The sequence below is a fragment of the Lampetra fluviatilis genome, chromosome 2 (assembly GCF_964198595.1).
Source record: "Lampetra fluviatilis chromosome 2, kcLamFluv1.1, whole genome shotgun sequence".
In the NCBI taxonomy this organism is placed as follows: Eukaryota; Metazoa; Chordata; class Hyperoartia; order Petromyzontiformes; family Petromyzontidae; genus Lampetra; species Lampetra fluviatilis.
The window spans coordinates 12,689,635-12,706,831 of record NC_136276.1 but is presented as its reverse complement, the minus strand read 5'-3'; the positions used below and the strand labels follow the sequence as shown (position 1 = coordinate 12,706,831).

General features: G+C 49.6%; 1 protein-coding gene across 3 annotated transcripts in view; it reads left to right on the top strand.

The window, feature by feature from the left end:
- Positions 1-17,197, top strand: part of LOC144942924 (sodium channel protein type 2 subunit alpha-like) — a 100,612-nt gene that overhangs the window by 1,728 nt on the left and 81,687 nt on the right. For all 3 annotated transcript variants that reach the window (XM_078869965.1, XM_078869972.1, XM_078869955.1), the window contains exons 2-4: positions 631-1,128; positions 9,304-9,614; positions 16,149-16,267. In XM_078869965.1, coding sequence (XP_078726091.1) covers positions 9,357-9,614; positions 16,149-16,267 — 377 coding nt within the window. In that variant the 5' untranslated portion in view covers positions 631-1,128; positions 9,304-9,356. The remainder of the gene's footprint in view (positions 1-630; positions 1,129-9,303; positions 9,615-16,148; positions 16,268-17,197) is intronic.

Genomic DNA, 17,197 nt, shown 5'->3' with positions numbered 1-17,197 from the left:
GCGAGCGAGCCAGCACGGAGCCCCCCCCCCCCCGGCCGCCGCCGCCGCCGCTATTCCTGCTGCCCCCCGCGCCTCTCGAGAACACCGCCAAGCGCATCCCCAGCGCGGTGCCCGCGTGGACGTGGAGTGCGTGCGCGGGTGTACCGACGTCGGTGTTTACATTAAGCCCTCCTAAATTAGACAGCTTTACACCCGCCGCCGCCCCGTGTGGTGAGGACTGGGTTTTTTGCTATCGTTTTTTTTATTTCGCCGATGTGTCCGTGACTGTCAAGGGATATTTCGATTTCGGCTTCAAATGCCAATGTTCCACCGTGCACCGTGCGGTTTTTTTGTTTGCGCGCTTTGTGCGTTCGTGATATTTGTTCGCATTCCTTGCAAATTAAAATAAAAACGAATACGCTGGGGAAAATAGCACGAACGGCGGCGGCGGGGAGCGGATCACAACACGGTGGGGGCATTCGAGCGCGTCCTCTGGACTACGTGTGGGGAAGGGGGGTGGTGATGGGTGGAAACCATGAAAACGATCCCGCGAAAAGGAGGGGAAACGTGGGCGGTATTGTTATTGTTCTTCTTCTTCTGCTTTTCTCTTTTCGTCGTCGACGTAACACGTCTCGCAACCTCGCGGTGCAGACGGGACGCGAGGATGCCAGCAGCATCTGAGCAATGAGCTCCACTGAGATCTGTTGGCGAGAGAACATGGCGACAACAGCAACCACAGCAACCACAGCATCAACAGCAGCAGCAGCATCATTGCGTTCAGCTGCACTCGCTTCGAGCAGCTAAGCGTGGACAATCAGCGGCAAGGACAGCGGTCGCTTAAGAAGATCTGGGTACGTGGACTCTGACGCGAGCAATTGCCCAAGAGCATCCGTTCGGCGAACCAGCAACAACCCAATCCTCCCAGATATTCAGCTGCTGTGTAAGAGGCGCCGTCGCGTCCTCCCGTGTCACCACCAACCCCCACCCCCCCCCCGGAGAGGCGAGGAGCTGAGAGGACGTGCCAGGGGTCTATCTTCGAAGATTCCCTCCACCACCGCCGCCGCGGTGTCCCCCTCTGTTACAAACGGGAGATTGCGCGCACAGGACTGCTGCTGCTGCTGCTGCGTATAACCCAGCGAGGCGCCGATTGTGAGTACAACGCCCATCACCACCACCACAATCACGGAAATCATTCCCATCACAGCCACAGTGTTGTACTGTACGTCCGCTCGAGTGATAGTTCATCACGTTCGGCGTCGACTCATCGCCACTGCTCTGACAACGACGCGATCACTGTGAGTGTATTCATTCGCGCAATTCGCGGGTGCGATTTTATTTCGTGCATTTCTCCGTGCGCACGCGAATACACAAGGATGCACAAGACAAAGAGCCCCCGTATAACCTCAATGGACTGTTGGGGCAAGTGCTGTTGGCAAGTAGCGCCTATGAAAGCCGGCACGGCACACGAAGGGGGGGGGGGTTAGCCAGCACCACGCCCGGTCGCCTTTGCTGTCCTCAGTCGCGATGTTTACAACACGGAACCAGGTACTCGTTTGAGGCTGAGTCGACCTAGGGGGGGGGACCCAGGACCGATTTAGAACATTCAACTGATATTGGCCAATGAGGGCGGGAGTTGAAATTCGGGTCGCCGGGTTCATGCCGTAGCGCGTTAACCTCTACGCTACCGCTGCCCACGCACACACACGCGCAGGGTGTGTGGGCGAGCGCGCGCGTGCGTGGTGTTGGTTGTTCGTCTGTGAGACCGGGTGTAGCAGGCGAGAGGAACGAGGCGCCCCCCCCCCCCACGCGCCCCCACGCTTTGTGGAACGCGCATTGACGACGAGCGCGTGCGTTACGCACGAAACGCGCGGGTTTGCGCTCGTGAACCCAGCGCGCACTCCACGTTCCTTTGGCGAGAGAATTCATGAATGAATGGGTGCAGGAGCGAAAACCCTCCGGTTGACCTCGGGACGCTGTGCGCGCAAATTTGTCTCATTGTTCGTTTTTTGAAAAGGTACCACCCACCACCGCCACCGCCGCGTTAATCATTAACACGGAGCTCTTACGGGCAAGATGATGTGCGCGACGTTTCGGGTAACGGCCCTGCTTCAGACAGCAGAGGGAGCATGTTTCCGAGAGGGCGTGGTGGGCGCGGGGAGATAGCGAGAGGGGGGGGGGTGAATGGGCGGTGCCGGGGCTTCAACTGCTGTTGCTGCCAACTCGCAATTAATTATTATGCAGTCCTGTAATGATGTGTTTTCGAAGCACAATAAAACGCGGTTGGGTCGTGTACCTATATCCCCGCATTACGATGCAAAACGCCCTCTGCTAAGCCCGCCCGACACGCCGGCTACGCCAACGCGAATCGCGCGCCGTCTCGTGTGGTTTGCTTGCGAGAAAAAAAATATATACAGCTTTAAAAAAAAAGATATATATATTAAACATGTTTTTTCCTCCGCTCGTCTTCTGGGGTCGAAGGTTGGAATATGGGCACCATCCGTATATAGCACCGGCACATTTTGTTGTGCGTGTTCTGGATAAGGCGAGCGTACAGCGAGCCCGTTGCCATCATACGGTCGCCGTGCGCCAATTCGCAATTTCGGACGAAAAAAACACCCGAAATTAAATTTAAATGACTACGCTAATAACAGCACATTCCTTGCACAGGGCTCGCCACCACCCCCACCTCAACCATTTTCCGATTTTCAAATGATTTCCACGCGGCTCTCAATGCTCCTCTCAATGAATCTGCCCCGGCTGTGTTTTACAGCGGCGCTGTCGTGGCTACCATGGAAAAAAAGAATCCACACACGCAACCACATTCATCAAATATTCATCCTCTCTTAATTGTCACTTCGCAGTCGATTCATTAATTTCCTGATGTGCACATTGATCCGTTGTTGCGTTTAAGACGAAGACGCTTCCCGTGGGCTCATGGCGGTGTTGATTTTTTTTTAGGATAATAAGAAATCCCCCGTCAGACAATCTTCAATCTGTGCGCATTTCGCGCGCCACGAGCTCGCGATCCGAGACCAAAATAAACAAAAACACAAAGCGTCAATCATGGCAACTGCCACCGTTAGACGTAACACGAATTGGTACTCATTACAAAATAAATACAAAATAAACCCCCGACCCCCCCGTATGGATAACAGCCAGAATAGGCACCGAATGGGGATTGGAACCTGAAACCCGATGAAGAGTCAAACGTTCTGGCCGCGAGGCTATTGTACCTTACGCAGGGCCTACCCACTCACAGTCATCAACTCGGCTATAAATTATAGCCCCCGTGCGTTTGCCTTGCACTCGCCTGTCCGCTCTCCCAGGGCGCACGCGTGTGCGGCCGTGCGCGTGCGTGTGCGTGCGTGCGCGTGCCTTATCTCACACAAAGACAAAGCACCGTGCATCCCTCGAGCGGTATGGATTGTTGGGTGCGACGACCTCCGTTAGCGAGCCTCCTGCTAAGGCTGCCGCTTGATCACAAAGGAGTGGTGTGACCCGCTGGTTGTCACGCGAGCCCGACCAACTGGCTGTGTCTCCCAAAATGCTGATCTTCTGATGTTCGTGACCACACCGGCGCAGCAACTGCACGTTTCAGTCTTAAGGGCAAATCCTGTTAACACTTACCACACTGTAGGGGCAAGTGCTGTTAGCGACCACCTATAAAGGCCGGCAAGGCACACGAGGGTACGCATTTGAGGCCGAGTCGACCTAGCCGAGGCCCAGGACCTGTTCAGATCATCTTCACTGGTGTTGGCCGTCAGGGGGAATCGAACCCGGGTCGCCAGGTTTGTAGCGCAGCGCGCTAACCGCTACACTACCGCTCCCCACACAGTCACACACACTCACGCACACACACACACGCGTGTCTACATCAGCCCATCAGCCAAGCGTGGGGGGTGCCTAGGGTAGGTTCGTATTTATATTGCCACTCGTGTGTTGCTCACGTTAACCGGGAATCGAACATGGGAAGCGGGGGGGTGGGGGGGTAATTGCACATCCCCTTATCTCCTACGCACACACACGCATGAATTGTAAGAGCAAATAGGTTTAAAAATCACCCATCACACATGGACAAAGATGTTCTTTAATCGTGCGTAAAAAGACAAACATCCCCTGTGGGTGGTGTGATCTGCACCACGCGTGGCCGCCTTTGTCTTCTCCGTGCTGATCTGATGTTTGCACACCAGGTACTCATTTACCACCGAGTTGACCAAGGGGAGGCACAGGACAATTTCCAATACACTTTCCACTCCTATAACGCGCGCAAGAACCAACACGTCTTCCGAGAGCCCCCAATCAACCTTCGCTCAGTGGGAGGTCGCTGAGGCTCATACACACGGACGCAATGTTCAATCAAAATCCTCGGTGGCGCCCGAGCTCAAAATCCTCCATATGCCAACCTAAACCAGTGAGCATTGAGCTGCTGCCTGAAGGTGGTGGGTGGATGGTGCTTGGATGGTGCATTGTGAGCGGTGGGAGAGAGCTTCCAGATGATGGCCGGTGCAGCTAAGGGACGAAACGCTGCACAGGCAAGACAGTGCTGGTCTTGAGTACGGTGAGATTGTTTGTGAGATGAACTCCGTAGGACGTGATTGTTTTGCTGAGGTCAGCTGAGTGGCAAGGGTAGAGAGGCATGGTGGGAGACTTTGAAAAATAGCTCTATGGAACAGTGTAGCGATGTTGCACACTTTCCTTGATGTGATAGTGCAGCCAGTGCAAGGTGTTTATCGAAGCCATGTGGCCACGCCTAATACCGAGGACAGCGCGAGACATGTTGTGTTGAAGCAACTGTAGTTTGTCGAGGTGTTTTCCTGAAGTTCGAGGTGAGGATGATGTTGCAATAATCAAGGCGAGAGCCGACAATGCCACAAGCCAGTGTGTTTGCTGTGGCTGTAGTCGACATTGGGTGGATTTGCCACGAGGCCTGCGGTGGTGATTACGTGTCCTTTTTGTGTTGAGCGTGTGGTTGTCGGGTGATACCGAGGATTTTTAGATGATTTGAGAGGCCAGCGATGAGGTGAGGGATTGACTCAGTGTGACTTGAGTCGAGTGACTCATTGTGACTCAGTGGAATGACTCACTGTGACTCAGTGGTATAACGCTGCCTGGTGCCGAGGAAAAGAGATACGGATTTATGAGTGTTTAATAGGTGATTAGACCAAAAGCAGTGCAAGATAGAGTGGGCCATGGTCAGAGGTCACAGTGTGATTCTTCATCCCGTGACTGTTAATGAGGCGACCAATTCTTGAGATATAGACCGGTACAAGTTTAGGACTTCGGGAGGGATCTCTGGGAGACACCGGCAGTGGATGGGACAACTGGGGTTGAGGACTTGCCAACCTTGATGTGGGACCTTTTGTCGGAGAGATACAATGCGAGCCACTGAAGCGCTGTGCCGCTGATGGTGAAATAACACTCGAGGCATTTCATCAAAACCTTGTGATTGAAAGTGTCGAAGGTGGCAGTTATGTCACAATTAGAATATTTAGTTTGACAGCAAGAATCCATTAGCTTTAAAATTTTGATTTAAAGCTTTCGTGACTGCAGGGATTCATATTCTTGGTTCTTTCGGTAAAGTCACGTAGAAGGGAAACAATAAAATAATATAAAAATATATAAAAATAAAACAATAAAATTCTCACGACGTTTCGACTGCAACACAAGCAATCATCATAAGGTGTGAAATCCACAGTAATTTTTTAATAATTTTAATAATTTAATTGTTTCCCTTTTCAATAATTTTATTGTTTCCCTTCTATGTGACTTTACCGAAAGAACCAAGAATATGAATCCATTAGCTATGAAGCTCTTTTTCACAGATGTTCAGAAGGATGTCCACAGATGTCCAGCCTCAACACACAGATATCCAAAAGGACATCTGTATTTTGAGTCTGACCAGAGCATCGATGGAACCAGAATCAATGAAAGCTAAAATGTTGTTGATAATCTTGAGTGTGGTCTCAGTAGAGTATGCTAGGAGGTACTCAGGCTGATGCAGACACAAATTGGGGTATGAAGTAATGTGATCTTTGAATCTGACAAGTGCGAGACGCTCAAGAAGTTTGGAGATAGTTGATACGTTCGTGATGGGGTGGTAGTTGGAAGGGTCATCAGGGTCAGAGCCGGGTTTCATAAGTAGAGGTTACTTGGCCCAATTTAAGTGATGGAGGTAAAACATCAGAAACCATAGTTGCAAATTTATGAGCATAATGCTTGAAGCACTGGCTGGTAGGAGATCAAGGGAAGACGTTGTAATTGTAGAGTGTAGGATTAGATCAACAACCTGTTGGGGTGTAATAGATGAGAGATAGGAGAGTATCGAGTGTGAGGCGAAAGAAGGAATGAGAACTCGTTGAGGAAAAGGTTATCATCATCGTCTGGAGGGCGGCAGATAACGAACCGTGAAAGAGAGTCGATGCCAGGGACTAGGCTGGCAGACCAGAGCTCATCGGAGGTGTGTCTAGTCGACAGTGGACGACTCTTACTGTCGAGAGGCACGTTTTCAGATTATGGCAAACCCACCACCACGGGAGTCAGTCACGTGGAGAGGTCGCAGGACGTTGAAGCCAGGTGGGGCAATGTCCCTCGGCATGGCGGCAGGGTGCTCGGTGTGAGCCACGTTTCTGTGATGATGCAGAGGAGGTAAAGGGGAACGGTCCTTGACGCTGTCGTGAATGAGGGCTGCACTTGCATACGGCAGAGCGGGTGTTTCGTCTTCCAAAAGTAATGCCGTTGTTCAGGGTTGTGGCAATCGTTTGTGAAGAAGAAAGATGGTGGCTTTGTGGAGCGGTGGCGGGGGAAGCAGTGAGAAGGAGTTGCTGGGCATCTCCTGCCACCTCTGCAGCCAGGTTTATACTTCTGAGGGAAACAGACAAAAGCAGACAACTTTTTTGTTTGAGTGAAGCAATGATGGCAAAGAAAGATTGGGCTAAGAAGAAGCACACATCAAAGGCGCAGTAGCGGGCAGCTAGAGGCGACAGAGGCACCGACAGGGCCATTAGAACCGAAGCAGCAGGCCTAATGCCGTCAACCGCCACCAGCGGGGCATTGCAGTGGGCAGGCGCGAGCGGGTGGAGACCGCAGAGCGCCATCGCAGTCAGGATTGGCCTCGACGAGACGGCCGAGGCCCCAGGCAGAGCAGGCAAAGCTCACGCCAGGCTGGAACGGCGGGTCGGCGAGGCTGGCGACCAGCCACAACGGCAACGGGCAGACGCAGGAGGCTTGGAGGCTGCTGCTGCTGCTGCTGCCATGGTCTGGAACTCCGTTCCTCCAGCCAATCTGTGCTGTCTATGACTGACTGCCTCTGTATATATATGATAAATATGCCCACTGTAGTTGTATAGCGTAGCAAAGCGGGCACCTGCCATTGTCTTGTGTTAAACCATGTGCCATATCTACGAATACTGTTAAGTGAAACACAGCTGGCTCTTAGGGTGTATGAAGGCTATGTTATAATTTGCAAACAGCCACCCAGCTGTTCCCAGCTCCGTGTGGCCTCGGGTCCCTGAAATGTCCTGGGACACGTAAATTAGGAGACTGATGAATATGGTTTGACCTTCGAATTGTTCCTGCAACTGCACCACTATCACCATCACTGCCACAACCGCCACTATCACCATCACTGCCACCACCACCATTAGCGCCAGCATCACCGCCACCACCATTGCCACCATCACCACTACCATCACCGCCTCCACCACTACCATCACAGGCTCCATCATCGCCAACAGCAACCGCTACCCAGTCAGTGATCAATACGAATTTAGATTGCACTCTGATAACCGCTAGGATGCAAATGCAGGCTCAGGAGGGCCAAGTGACACCCATATGTTACTTTGAGGGCACGAAGAAATTGGCAGCGTTACACGTGGATTTTTATTAATAGTGGTGCACGGGATACGAGCCCCATCACCTGCATGCAACTGATGTTTGAGAGCAGATGCTGAGTGATGGCTATGCATTTGGCATGAAATGCTCAGAACATTTAGGGTATGGTAAACAGCTTTTTTAGCCATTTAAGTGGCACGACATTTTAAGATACTGAAATTATCCGTGTAATATTAATTGTAATAAAATTATCGATGTAATATTAATTGTAATTAAATTATCGATGTAATACTAATTGTAATTAATTGATCGATTTAATATAAATTGTAATAAGTGCTTGTGTATGCTTATCGATTTCAGAGTTAAGCGGTAGACGTGAACAATTAGAACATTTTACAAATATCAAAAACACATCTCTAGATGTTTGGTTAGGAATTAATATAAATGAGCAATGTGATGTATACAGTGCCCGTATGTTGAGCTAAATGTGATTAATTACATAGCCAAATATAGCTTTGGGAAGTGCTTTGTATGGGACCATTGGTAATGGCATGAATCTCACTCATATGGTGCTGAATGCAGTTAGATGTTTATACTAACCCCATACTCAACAGTATCAATATTACTCCGTCTTCATATTTCTGTTTTAGTTCACTTGCAGATCTATTACACACTTTAACATATAAACAAAATAGGTTAAATCAAAGGTGTAACTGTTATTATTGATTCCCTGTCATTGTGCACGAATGGCTGGTGCATAACTACTAGCGGTCTGGAACTCCTTCCCACTGCACTGGCGCCGAATCCGCATCCAAGCACCTTCAAGCAGCGTTACTCGTTCAGGCCCTCGCTCGTTCAGCCTCTCGCTCGTTCAGGCTGTCACTAGTCCAGACTCTCACCCTTCCAGGCTCTCATCCGTCAAGTCTCTTACCTGTTTAGGCTCTCACCCGTTGAGACCCTGAACCATCCAGGCTCTCACCTGGTTCAGGTTGGCTTATGATGGACTTCGAGCTCTGGCTCTGTGAGTTCTCCATCGAACATTGCGAAATATGCTCGCATCATAAATAGTTTCATTACTATATTGTTTAATCTGACATCAACTGCACGTGCTTTTGGAGGCATAGTTATTTGTCTTTTTCAGTGCTTGGCCTAATTTCACACAGGCTGTTGCAGTTGATACCACCAACCCAATGGTAAATGGTGAAAACGCTGCAACACGTGTACTTTTTTTTCCGACCCATAAAAAAGAAACGCTTTGTGCAAGCGGAATAAAACATTATCTCGAAAAACGTGACCGGCTACTATCGCCGTGGTGCCGCCGCCGCCGCTAAGTTCACGCCAGCGCGACACTTGCAGGCGCGTGGAAACTCCCCGACAGTTCTGAGCCTATAGATAGGCGTCACACTCCGTGCATGACCGTAGCTGGGCCGGCGTCGCAAAGTGGACGCGGCGCTTAAAACTAAAGTGGCCGCCTCGCCGTTGCGCCGTTCTCAGAATTTCCAGGCGGAGGAAGCGAGCGCGCCTGAGAATCCGCGCAGGATGAAAAGATGGCAGCCCCAGTGCTGTTACCGCCTGGACCGCACAGTCTGCGACGCTTCACGCCCGAGTCCCTGGCCGCCATCGAGCAGCGTGCGGCCCACGAGCAGGCAAAGAAAGCCAAGGGCTTCGAGAGCGAGGACGACCAGCCCAAGCCCAGCAGCGACCTGGAGGTCGGCAAGTCGCTGCCGTTCATGTACGGCGACATGCCGTCCGAGTGCGTGGCCGAGCCGCTGGAAGACCTGGATCCCTTCTACAGCACGCAGAAGGTGAGAAGACGCCACCTTCATGCCGACCATAGCATCACGAGCACCGCGAACAGCACCATCAACGGCACCGCTAACAGCACCACGACTAACAGCACCACTAGCACCACCTATTGCACCTCTACGAACGTCACCACCACCAACAGCACCACCAATGTCACTACCACGAGCACCATCAACGACACCGCTACTAACACCACCACTAACACCAACACTTACGTCGCCACCAACAGCACCAGCTGCTCATGCTCATTATGGCATAGTGAAAAACAGGTGAGGGCGATGATGGCGTATCCTGCGACTTGGGGAAATGGGTTTGTGGCTCACGCCGCTTTGTGAAACTGCCACTGAGAGGTGGTTGGCAGCACAACGGAGTGGGTCAGTGAACAGGTCTGCCGCGTGCGGGACTCTCCCGCTACTCCCGTTCCCTCTCACGTGGAAGACGTTTCCTTTGAAGAAAATTATCCAAACATCCCAGTGCATGGCCCTCCTGTAAAGCAATTTGAGACTCGTTGAGGCTTTCCTGGTTAAGTAAATTCAACTATTCTACTTGGAGAGAGATACTCGGGCACGTAGTACAACCAACAGAGTGAATCGGGTCACCCAGGCATCACCTGATGTGCACGGTGAGAGTCGAACTGCCATTGCCCGCTTGCTTGCCCATGTCGTTGACTTTCAGAGGAAGCGTTTCTGCCGCACACCTCACCGACCCATCCCCATTCCGCACCAGTGTTCTCAACGCGTCGCTGGTAATGATGTGTGCCTCGTGGAGTGCATCGGAGGACACCGATGTGAATAAATGTCCCTGCAGAAGGGGCTATTTCAGGAAATTGTGCTGTTAGGATGGCGAGCCAATTTTGCAGAGGCTTACTCTCAGTGCTGCTCTCATAACGTTGCGCCAGTACATGCGCACAAAGACAAAGCTCCCCCCCGTGTAGCCTTCAACAAACTTTTGGAGCAAGTGCTGTTACCAAGCACCGATTGAGGCCGGCACAGCACACGAGGAGGTGGACAGGCTAGAAGCATTCGCAGCCGCCTTTGTCTCACCAGTGCTGCTGTTGACACACTGCACCGGGTAGTCATTTTAGGGTGAGGCCCAGGACCAGTTCAGATATTCGTCGCCGGTGTTGGCCGTGAGTGGGGAATTGAACTTGGGTCACCGGGTTCGTATTGCAGTACGCATTGCCCACATGCGTTCACAAACAAACATGCACGCACACCACACAAACAACAAACATTTCCACAATTAATCATATAAGCTCTAGAGGGGGTGGAGCGGTGGCTCAGTGGGTCAGCGCACTGCGTTTCGAATCTGGAAACCCGAGTTCCATTAATGCCGGCCACGGCTGACATCAGCGACGAGGGATATGTGAACCGGCCCGGTACCCTGGCCTGTTCTTCACCAAATCCGCACTAGACCAGCATGGTGAAGTCGAGCCAAACAACCCCCATGACTGAGATGACATTGGGATGCCTTCACGCAGCAGCGGATTGACAAACGGCTGTAACATTAATCGTAGAGGTAAGTGCTGCGAGCGAATTCCTTTCAAGGCCCTTGTGACGCACGAGAGTGAGTTGGAGCCAGCATCACGTCTGATCGCTGTTGTCTCTACAGCGCCGATGTTCCCACACAATGTCCGGTATTGATTTAAGGTTGAGTCCATCCTACAGCAGACACAGGCCAGGTTTAGACAGCGACTGGCACTTGTTCATAGCAAGGGGCATCCCACATTGTCGTGATTTGCCAGGGGAGGGACATTCAAAGATGGATTCGTAAGTAAATCACTTTTTTATTTTAATTCTAAATTCACGATTGCTTTAGTAAGCAAATAACAGTGAAAAGGACCTATGTACCCCGAGTACAGTTAATGTGCGGCCCTGCAATGTGTCGCTTACGAACACTGCTGTTTGTAGGCCTTCCACGAGATGGAGCTTCAGAGAGCCCCTCTAGAGGGTATTTAGTCTATTTAGTTTTTTCGGTAAAGTCACGTAGGTAAAAAATTAAAATAAAATAAATGAAAACAACTCAATTCAATCACGACGTTTCAGGCGCAACACAAGCGTCCTTCTTCAGGTGGGGACAACGTAGCGAAAGCACAACCGCTTAAGTGGCTGTGCTTTCATTTATTTTATTTTAATGTTTTACCTACGTGACTTTACCGACAGAACCAAAGAGTATGAATCCTTGCAGTCACGAAAGCTTCAAATCTAGAGGGTATTTAGTCTATTTTTACAAACTGGCCTGACTTCTCGGAAGAGGTGGGATGAGCCATACTTGATCCCACCACACACGACCGGCAGTTCCACTAACTGTGGTGTACCTATTTACATCGCTTGGTGGACGGTGGTGGAGGGGGGGGGGATTGCAATCGTCGTTTCGACTGCCGCGCTGTGAGATTGCAAGTCTAGCGGTCGCGAACCGTCATGCACGCCGCCGGCAGCCTCCGTATACACAGCAACCGGGCGATTGACGCGGGCGTTCATAGCACACGGTGAGCCTCTGGGCAGGAGGGTGCCAAGATGGGAGGGTGCGGAAGGGACGTTGCTGCCCCCCTCAGTAAGCAAGACTTCACCGTCACGCGTCTGTGCACATGGTTAAGTCATGCTTACGGTGTACGCATTCTTCCCCTGGCACCCCCCCCCCCCCGTAATGTGTAATATGAAGGGGGGCTTGGTGGGAACATCTTCTTGGTTCTTTCGGTAAAGTCACGTAGAAGGGAAATAATAAAATAATAAAAATAAAACATCAAATAATTCTCACGACGTTTCGGCCACACCGCAATGCACCGTCCTCAGGTGAAGAACAGGTCTGTCAGAAAGACAGCGTCTGACAGACCTGTTCTTCACCTGAGGACGGCTGCTTGCGTTGTGGCCGAAACGTCGTGAGAATTATTTTATTGTGTATTATTTTGATTATTTTATTATTTCCCTTCTACGTGACTTTACCGAAAGAACCAAGAAGATGAATCCCTGCAGTCACGAAAGCTTTAAATCGAAACACAAAGGGGTGGTGATGTGACCAGCATCACGCCTGGCCACCTTTGTCTCCCCAGTGCTGATGCTTACAACACGAGGTTCTCATTTAAGGTACAAAGCCAGTTCTGAAATTCGTCACTGATGTTAGCCTTAGCTGGGAATTGAACCCAGGCCACATCGACAAAGACAAAGACCCTCCGTGTAGCCTTCAACAGACTGTTGGGGCAAGTGCTGTTAGCAAGCACCTATGAAGGCCGGCACGTCACAGAAGGGGGTGGGTCCCCAGCACCACACCCGGGATGCCGTCTCCCCAGGTACTTATTTGAGGTTGAGTCGACCTCGGGGATGCCCGTGACAGGTTCGAACATTTGCCGCTGTTATCGGTTGTGAGCGGTAATTGAACTCGGGTCAGCGGGTTCGTAGCGCAGTGCGCTATCCAATGCGCTGCCACTCCACCTACACACACATGAACACACTCATTCATACACGTGCATACACGAGCTGAAATGCACAAGACATGACTAATGGCACTGCTGGCTGGGGAAATTTGGAGTGGGTGGTGAGCCACTGCAAGGAGGCCCTTGAGAGCGTGTGATGGCAGCATGTGGGATGAATAGAGGCTGGATGCGACCTGACTTATGACTCTCCGGTAAATAAAATTATCCAATCGAATACAAGAAGCAGTGGCAGCGTCTGGCACTGCGACAGCTTGCAGCTTGGGGTTTTGCTGACGACGCAGACACTCGGACCTGTAGCGAGACCCTGCGATCGCCTCCCTGTGTGCGTGCACCTCTCCCAACACACCCCTCGCAGTCTGATGGCCGCGGCGCAAATCAAGATCCAAAAGTCACGCCTCCCTTTGGAGTCCCTATCAGCGACACTTATATCTAAAGGTGCCGAGTGGGCACCCACCAATGGAAGTGGCTTTCATGCCTAATTTAGGTATACTGCGCCAGTTGTTTGTCATCATTATGGCCTCGACGGCAAAGGGTCTTCATTAGCACGTCTCATTTCGGACCGCCAGTGTTGGATCACGCTTCTTGCTGTCAGGCGAGTGTAGTGGACATGCTCTCGGCCCTCGATGCTGACATGTTTCATATTTGACCGAGTGACAAGAGAGCGATTGCCGTGGAGGCGGCCTCCCTGCCGTCATTCTGTGTCATGCCACACGCGACCGAAAGATGTCCTTTCCCCGCCACCTCCATAAACCCATTTAATCAGAGAGTGACATCACAGAAAGTCACATTACATCGCTCTGTTCTCACTCGACGCTCTTCTTGGTTCGCCAAGATGTTTTGCAAAATGACTAGTGTTGAATTACCCAGTTGAAAATAGATGCACACTGAGATGTACACTCTGTGCAAATCACTTTGCTTTGTTCAGTGTCGCTCCCTAAAAATCACTGCACGTGAACCAGGCTTTGGAGGCTACTAGTTTTTTAGGGGATATTTCTAGTTGTTCTTCATAGTGGTTCGTCAACGGTGGCTTGTGCGTTCAATGTGAGGGCATTTCGCTGATGGAGCTCGCCAAGTGCCAACGTTTCCGATATCATCGGTCGATCGAGTCATGAGACTCGTGACGTTCTGGCAGCTTCCATTCTCGTTGGCATCGAGCAGGGCCACACTCACCGACGAGCTTTCCACCCGGTCAAATGCCTCGCTGACGGGGTGGTTATGGAAGGGCGCTGCGGCTGGTCACGTCTAATCTCCCTGAAAAGCTGCACGTGTGAAGGATGTTTTGTCACAAAACTGTAATGGCCTTTATTGCATAACGCGAGGCAGTACTCTTTGTTCAGTGATCACCAGCCCATCCTGGTGGTGACCTGTACAATGTGTACAACAAACGCAAAGGCACGTCGATCAATTCCTGAGTGGAAGGTTGAGCAGTAATGTGGACCCAAGTGAATTTCTTTCATGGCAATTTGGCGGCACAGCCCTGAGTGCTGGACGATGCTGTAGGAAACAAAATCAGGGGACACGTACTCCAGCTTAAACTGCAAGGTTACGAGAAAGTCACCCTGAATGCATACGATCTCATCGCAACTTGGAGGCTTAGTTGGGTTGAACATGGATCGTGCTTGAATGGGTGAACAGCAAGGCTTGCCAGGTGTTAGAGGCATGAGGATGCAAAGTGGCCAGGGAGTATGGGAGGGTTGGTTTTCAGCACTTTCTCCGGTTTCCTCTCACACCCATTGAATGGAATTGACCAGATGTCCCAATATAGGACCATCCTAAAAAACACGATTTTTTGACAAAGACTATGGAACAAAACCTTCATGTTCAAAAATGCAGAAACCTTTTAATCGTTGTATATTACACGCTATTACATGTGACTCAGAATATGATCATTGACAAAGAAAAAGATGAAAAGCTTCCACTTGAAATAACACTTTGAGACAAGAAGCGGAACACGCAGCGTAGAGAACATATGAAAGTTATGGACATCCTTTTCACTGCTAAGAAACATTAGTGCGCTTGGACATGACACATCGTGGCTAGGAGGGGAGGATGGCTGATGGATGAGACCCGTGACGGAATGGTAGCCAAAGGACGACCGCCATGGGGAGAGGGCGATAAGATCAGCTCATGCACTAGATCAGCAGTCGGGAACCTATGGCTCGCGAGCCATATATGGCTCTTCCAGTGACGGCATATGGCTCCCAGACAATTTTGAGTTGAAAAAATAAAAATAAATCAGTTTGGAACTGATTTTAAAATACTTGTGATATTGCTTAATAATACTGTGTCATTTTAAAGTAAACAGAAATTAGTTTTGAAGATAAATTTCACGGGTCACGCCTGCATGAAGCTCAACCTCACCACGTATGAACCAGACTACAAGGCCATCAGCAAAACCATGCAGCACCAGAAGTCGCATTAAAAGTAAGACATATTTAATTTATTATACGTTACAAATACTATATGGCTCTCAATGAAATATATTTAGAAATATTTGGCTTTTATGGCTCTCCCAGTCAAAAAGGTTCCCGACCCCTGCACTAGATGGAGCGGCCATTGTGGCATCACGTGACCGTGTGCAGTGGCAATGGCGTGAGGGCGTCTTTATCCAACAATGGGTTGACTATGGCAAGATGATGCGGATGATCTGTTTATATATCTATTTGTGACAGGCAGACGGAAAGTGATGGCATTTACAAAACTGATGCACTCTGGTAAAGTGCACAACCAGGCAGCCTCTGCCTGGTTTTTAAAACCCTCTGCGGTACAAATATTTCACTCTGGCTCTTTTTATTTGCAGTCTTTCTCGGAATCAGAAAACCTAAAATCTCACACCTTATTTTAACTTGGCTTGGGCACTCTTCAAAGAAAATATTGTGCCCAAAGTTTTAACTTTGTTTTCTTACACGCAACTTTTGATGTTTAATTGGCACAGTTGGGTAATGCTTGTGTCAAGTCAGCTTAACTGATCATTTGCCCATTGATGTGTAATTACTGCCAATGCTGTTTAAATGTGGTTTAAGATACTGCAGTACTGCAGAAATGGCAATCTTTTGGTCAAATACATGTCTTGATAATGCTCGTGTGTTTGTTTCCTTTTCAGACATTTATAGTCCTGAATTCAGGGAAGGCCATCTTCCGATTCAGCGCCACACCTGCATTGTATATTTTAACTCCATTCAACCCCGTCAGAAGATACGCTATCAAGATTTTAACACATTCATATCCTTTTCTTGCGGAAAAATTGTACGTCCTAAGAATGAGAGGGGTGCACTTACAGTTCATGTAGTGTGTACAGAGAGGCGCTGTTTTGAGTCCTGCTATTAGTTCAAGGCAGGGGTGGGGAATATTGTTTCTTACCAAGGGCCATTTTGGATATTTATAACATCATTCGCAAAATTATCAACTTAAAGATTTGCCTGTTATATTTGGTCAAACATTTAATTAACTCGCCCCTAATGTGATGGCTGGAACTGCTTCTCTTTGGCAAGGCGTGTGATGTTGGCTGGTATTGATGATGTTGCTACTCGCAACTGCTTTTCCAGGTTTGCTCCTAGATTTATTGAATTTCGAGTCCCACCTGCGGTTGCCTTGGCAAGGTCAGATTAAATGATTTTGCGGGCCTTATACGGCCCGCGGGCCGGACGTTCCCCACCCCTCAAGTAGGCAAGATAGGTCTTCTGTCACGGACTTCACTATAGCTAATATTCATAAATTATGAAATACATTAAATTCAAGTCCAGTTAATACGTCGTTTCACATATTTGCAAAGTGAGAATTGGGTATGTATGTATGAATGCCAATGGGTGATGTAATTATGAAAATATATTCAACCTCAAGGCAAAAGTTTTGAGGACGTGAACTAATTAGACACTTAAAAAACACATTTAAAATGATGATCATGATCGTGTTTATATTTAAAAACAAGTGAGAACCCACTGAGGCCATCTATTTCAAGGGAGACTCGGGAGAAAAAGTAGTGCTTCTCACATCTTGAGGAGCTGAGGCTCATTGTTTGAGAATGCGGTCAGCTGCTCATTCAGCCTCGGAGTTGTAAAAAAATGCCACGGTGCACTTTGTAGTTGTGACCTCATGAGAAAATCAAGACATTGAGAGAACATTTTATTGTTTCTAAATTTTATCTGGACATTC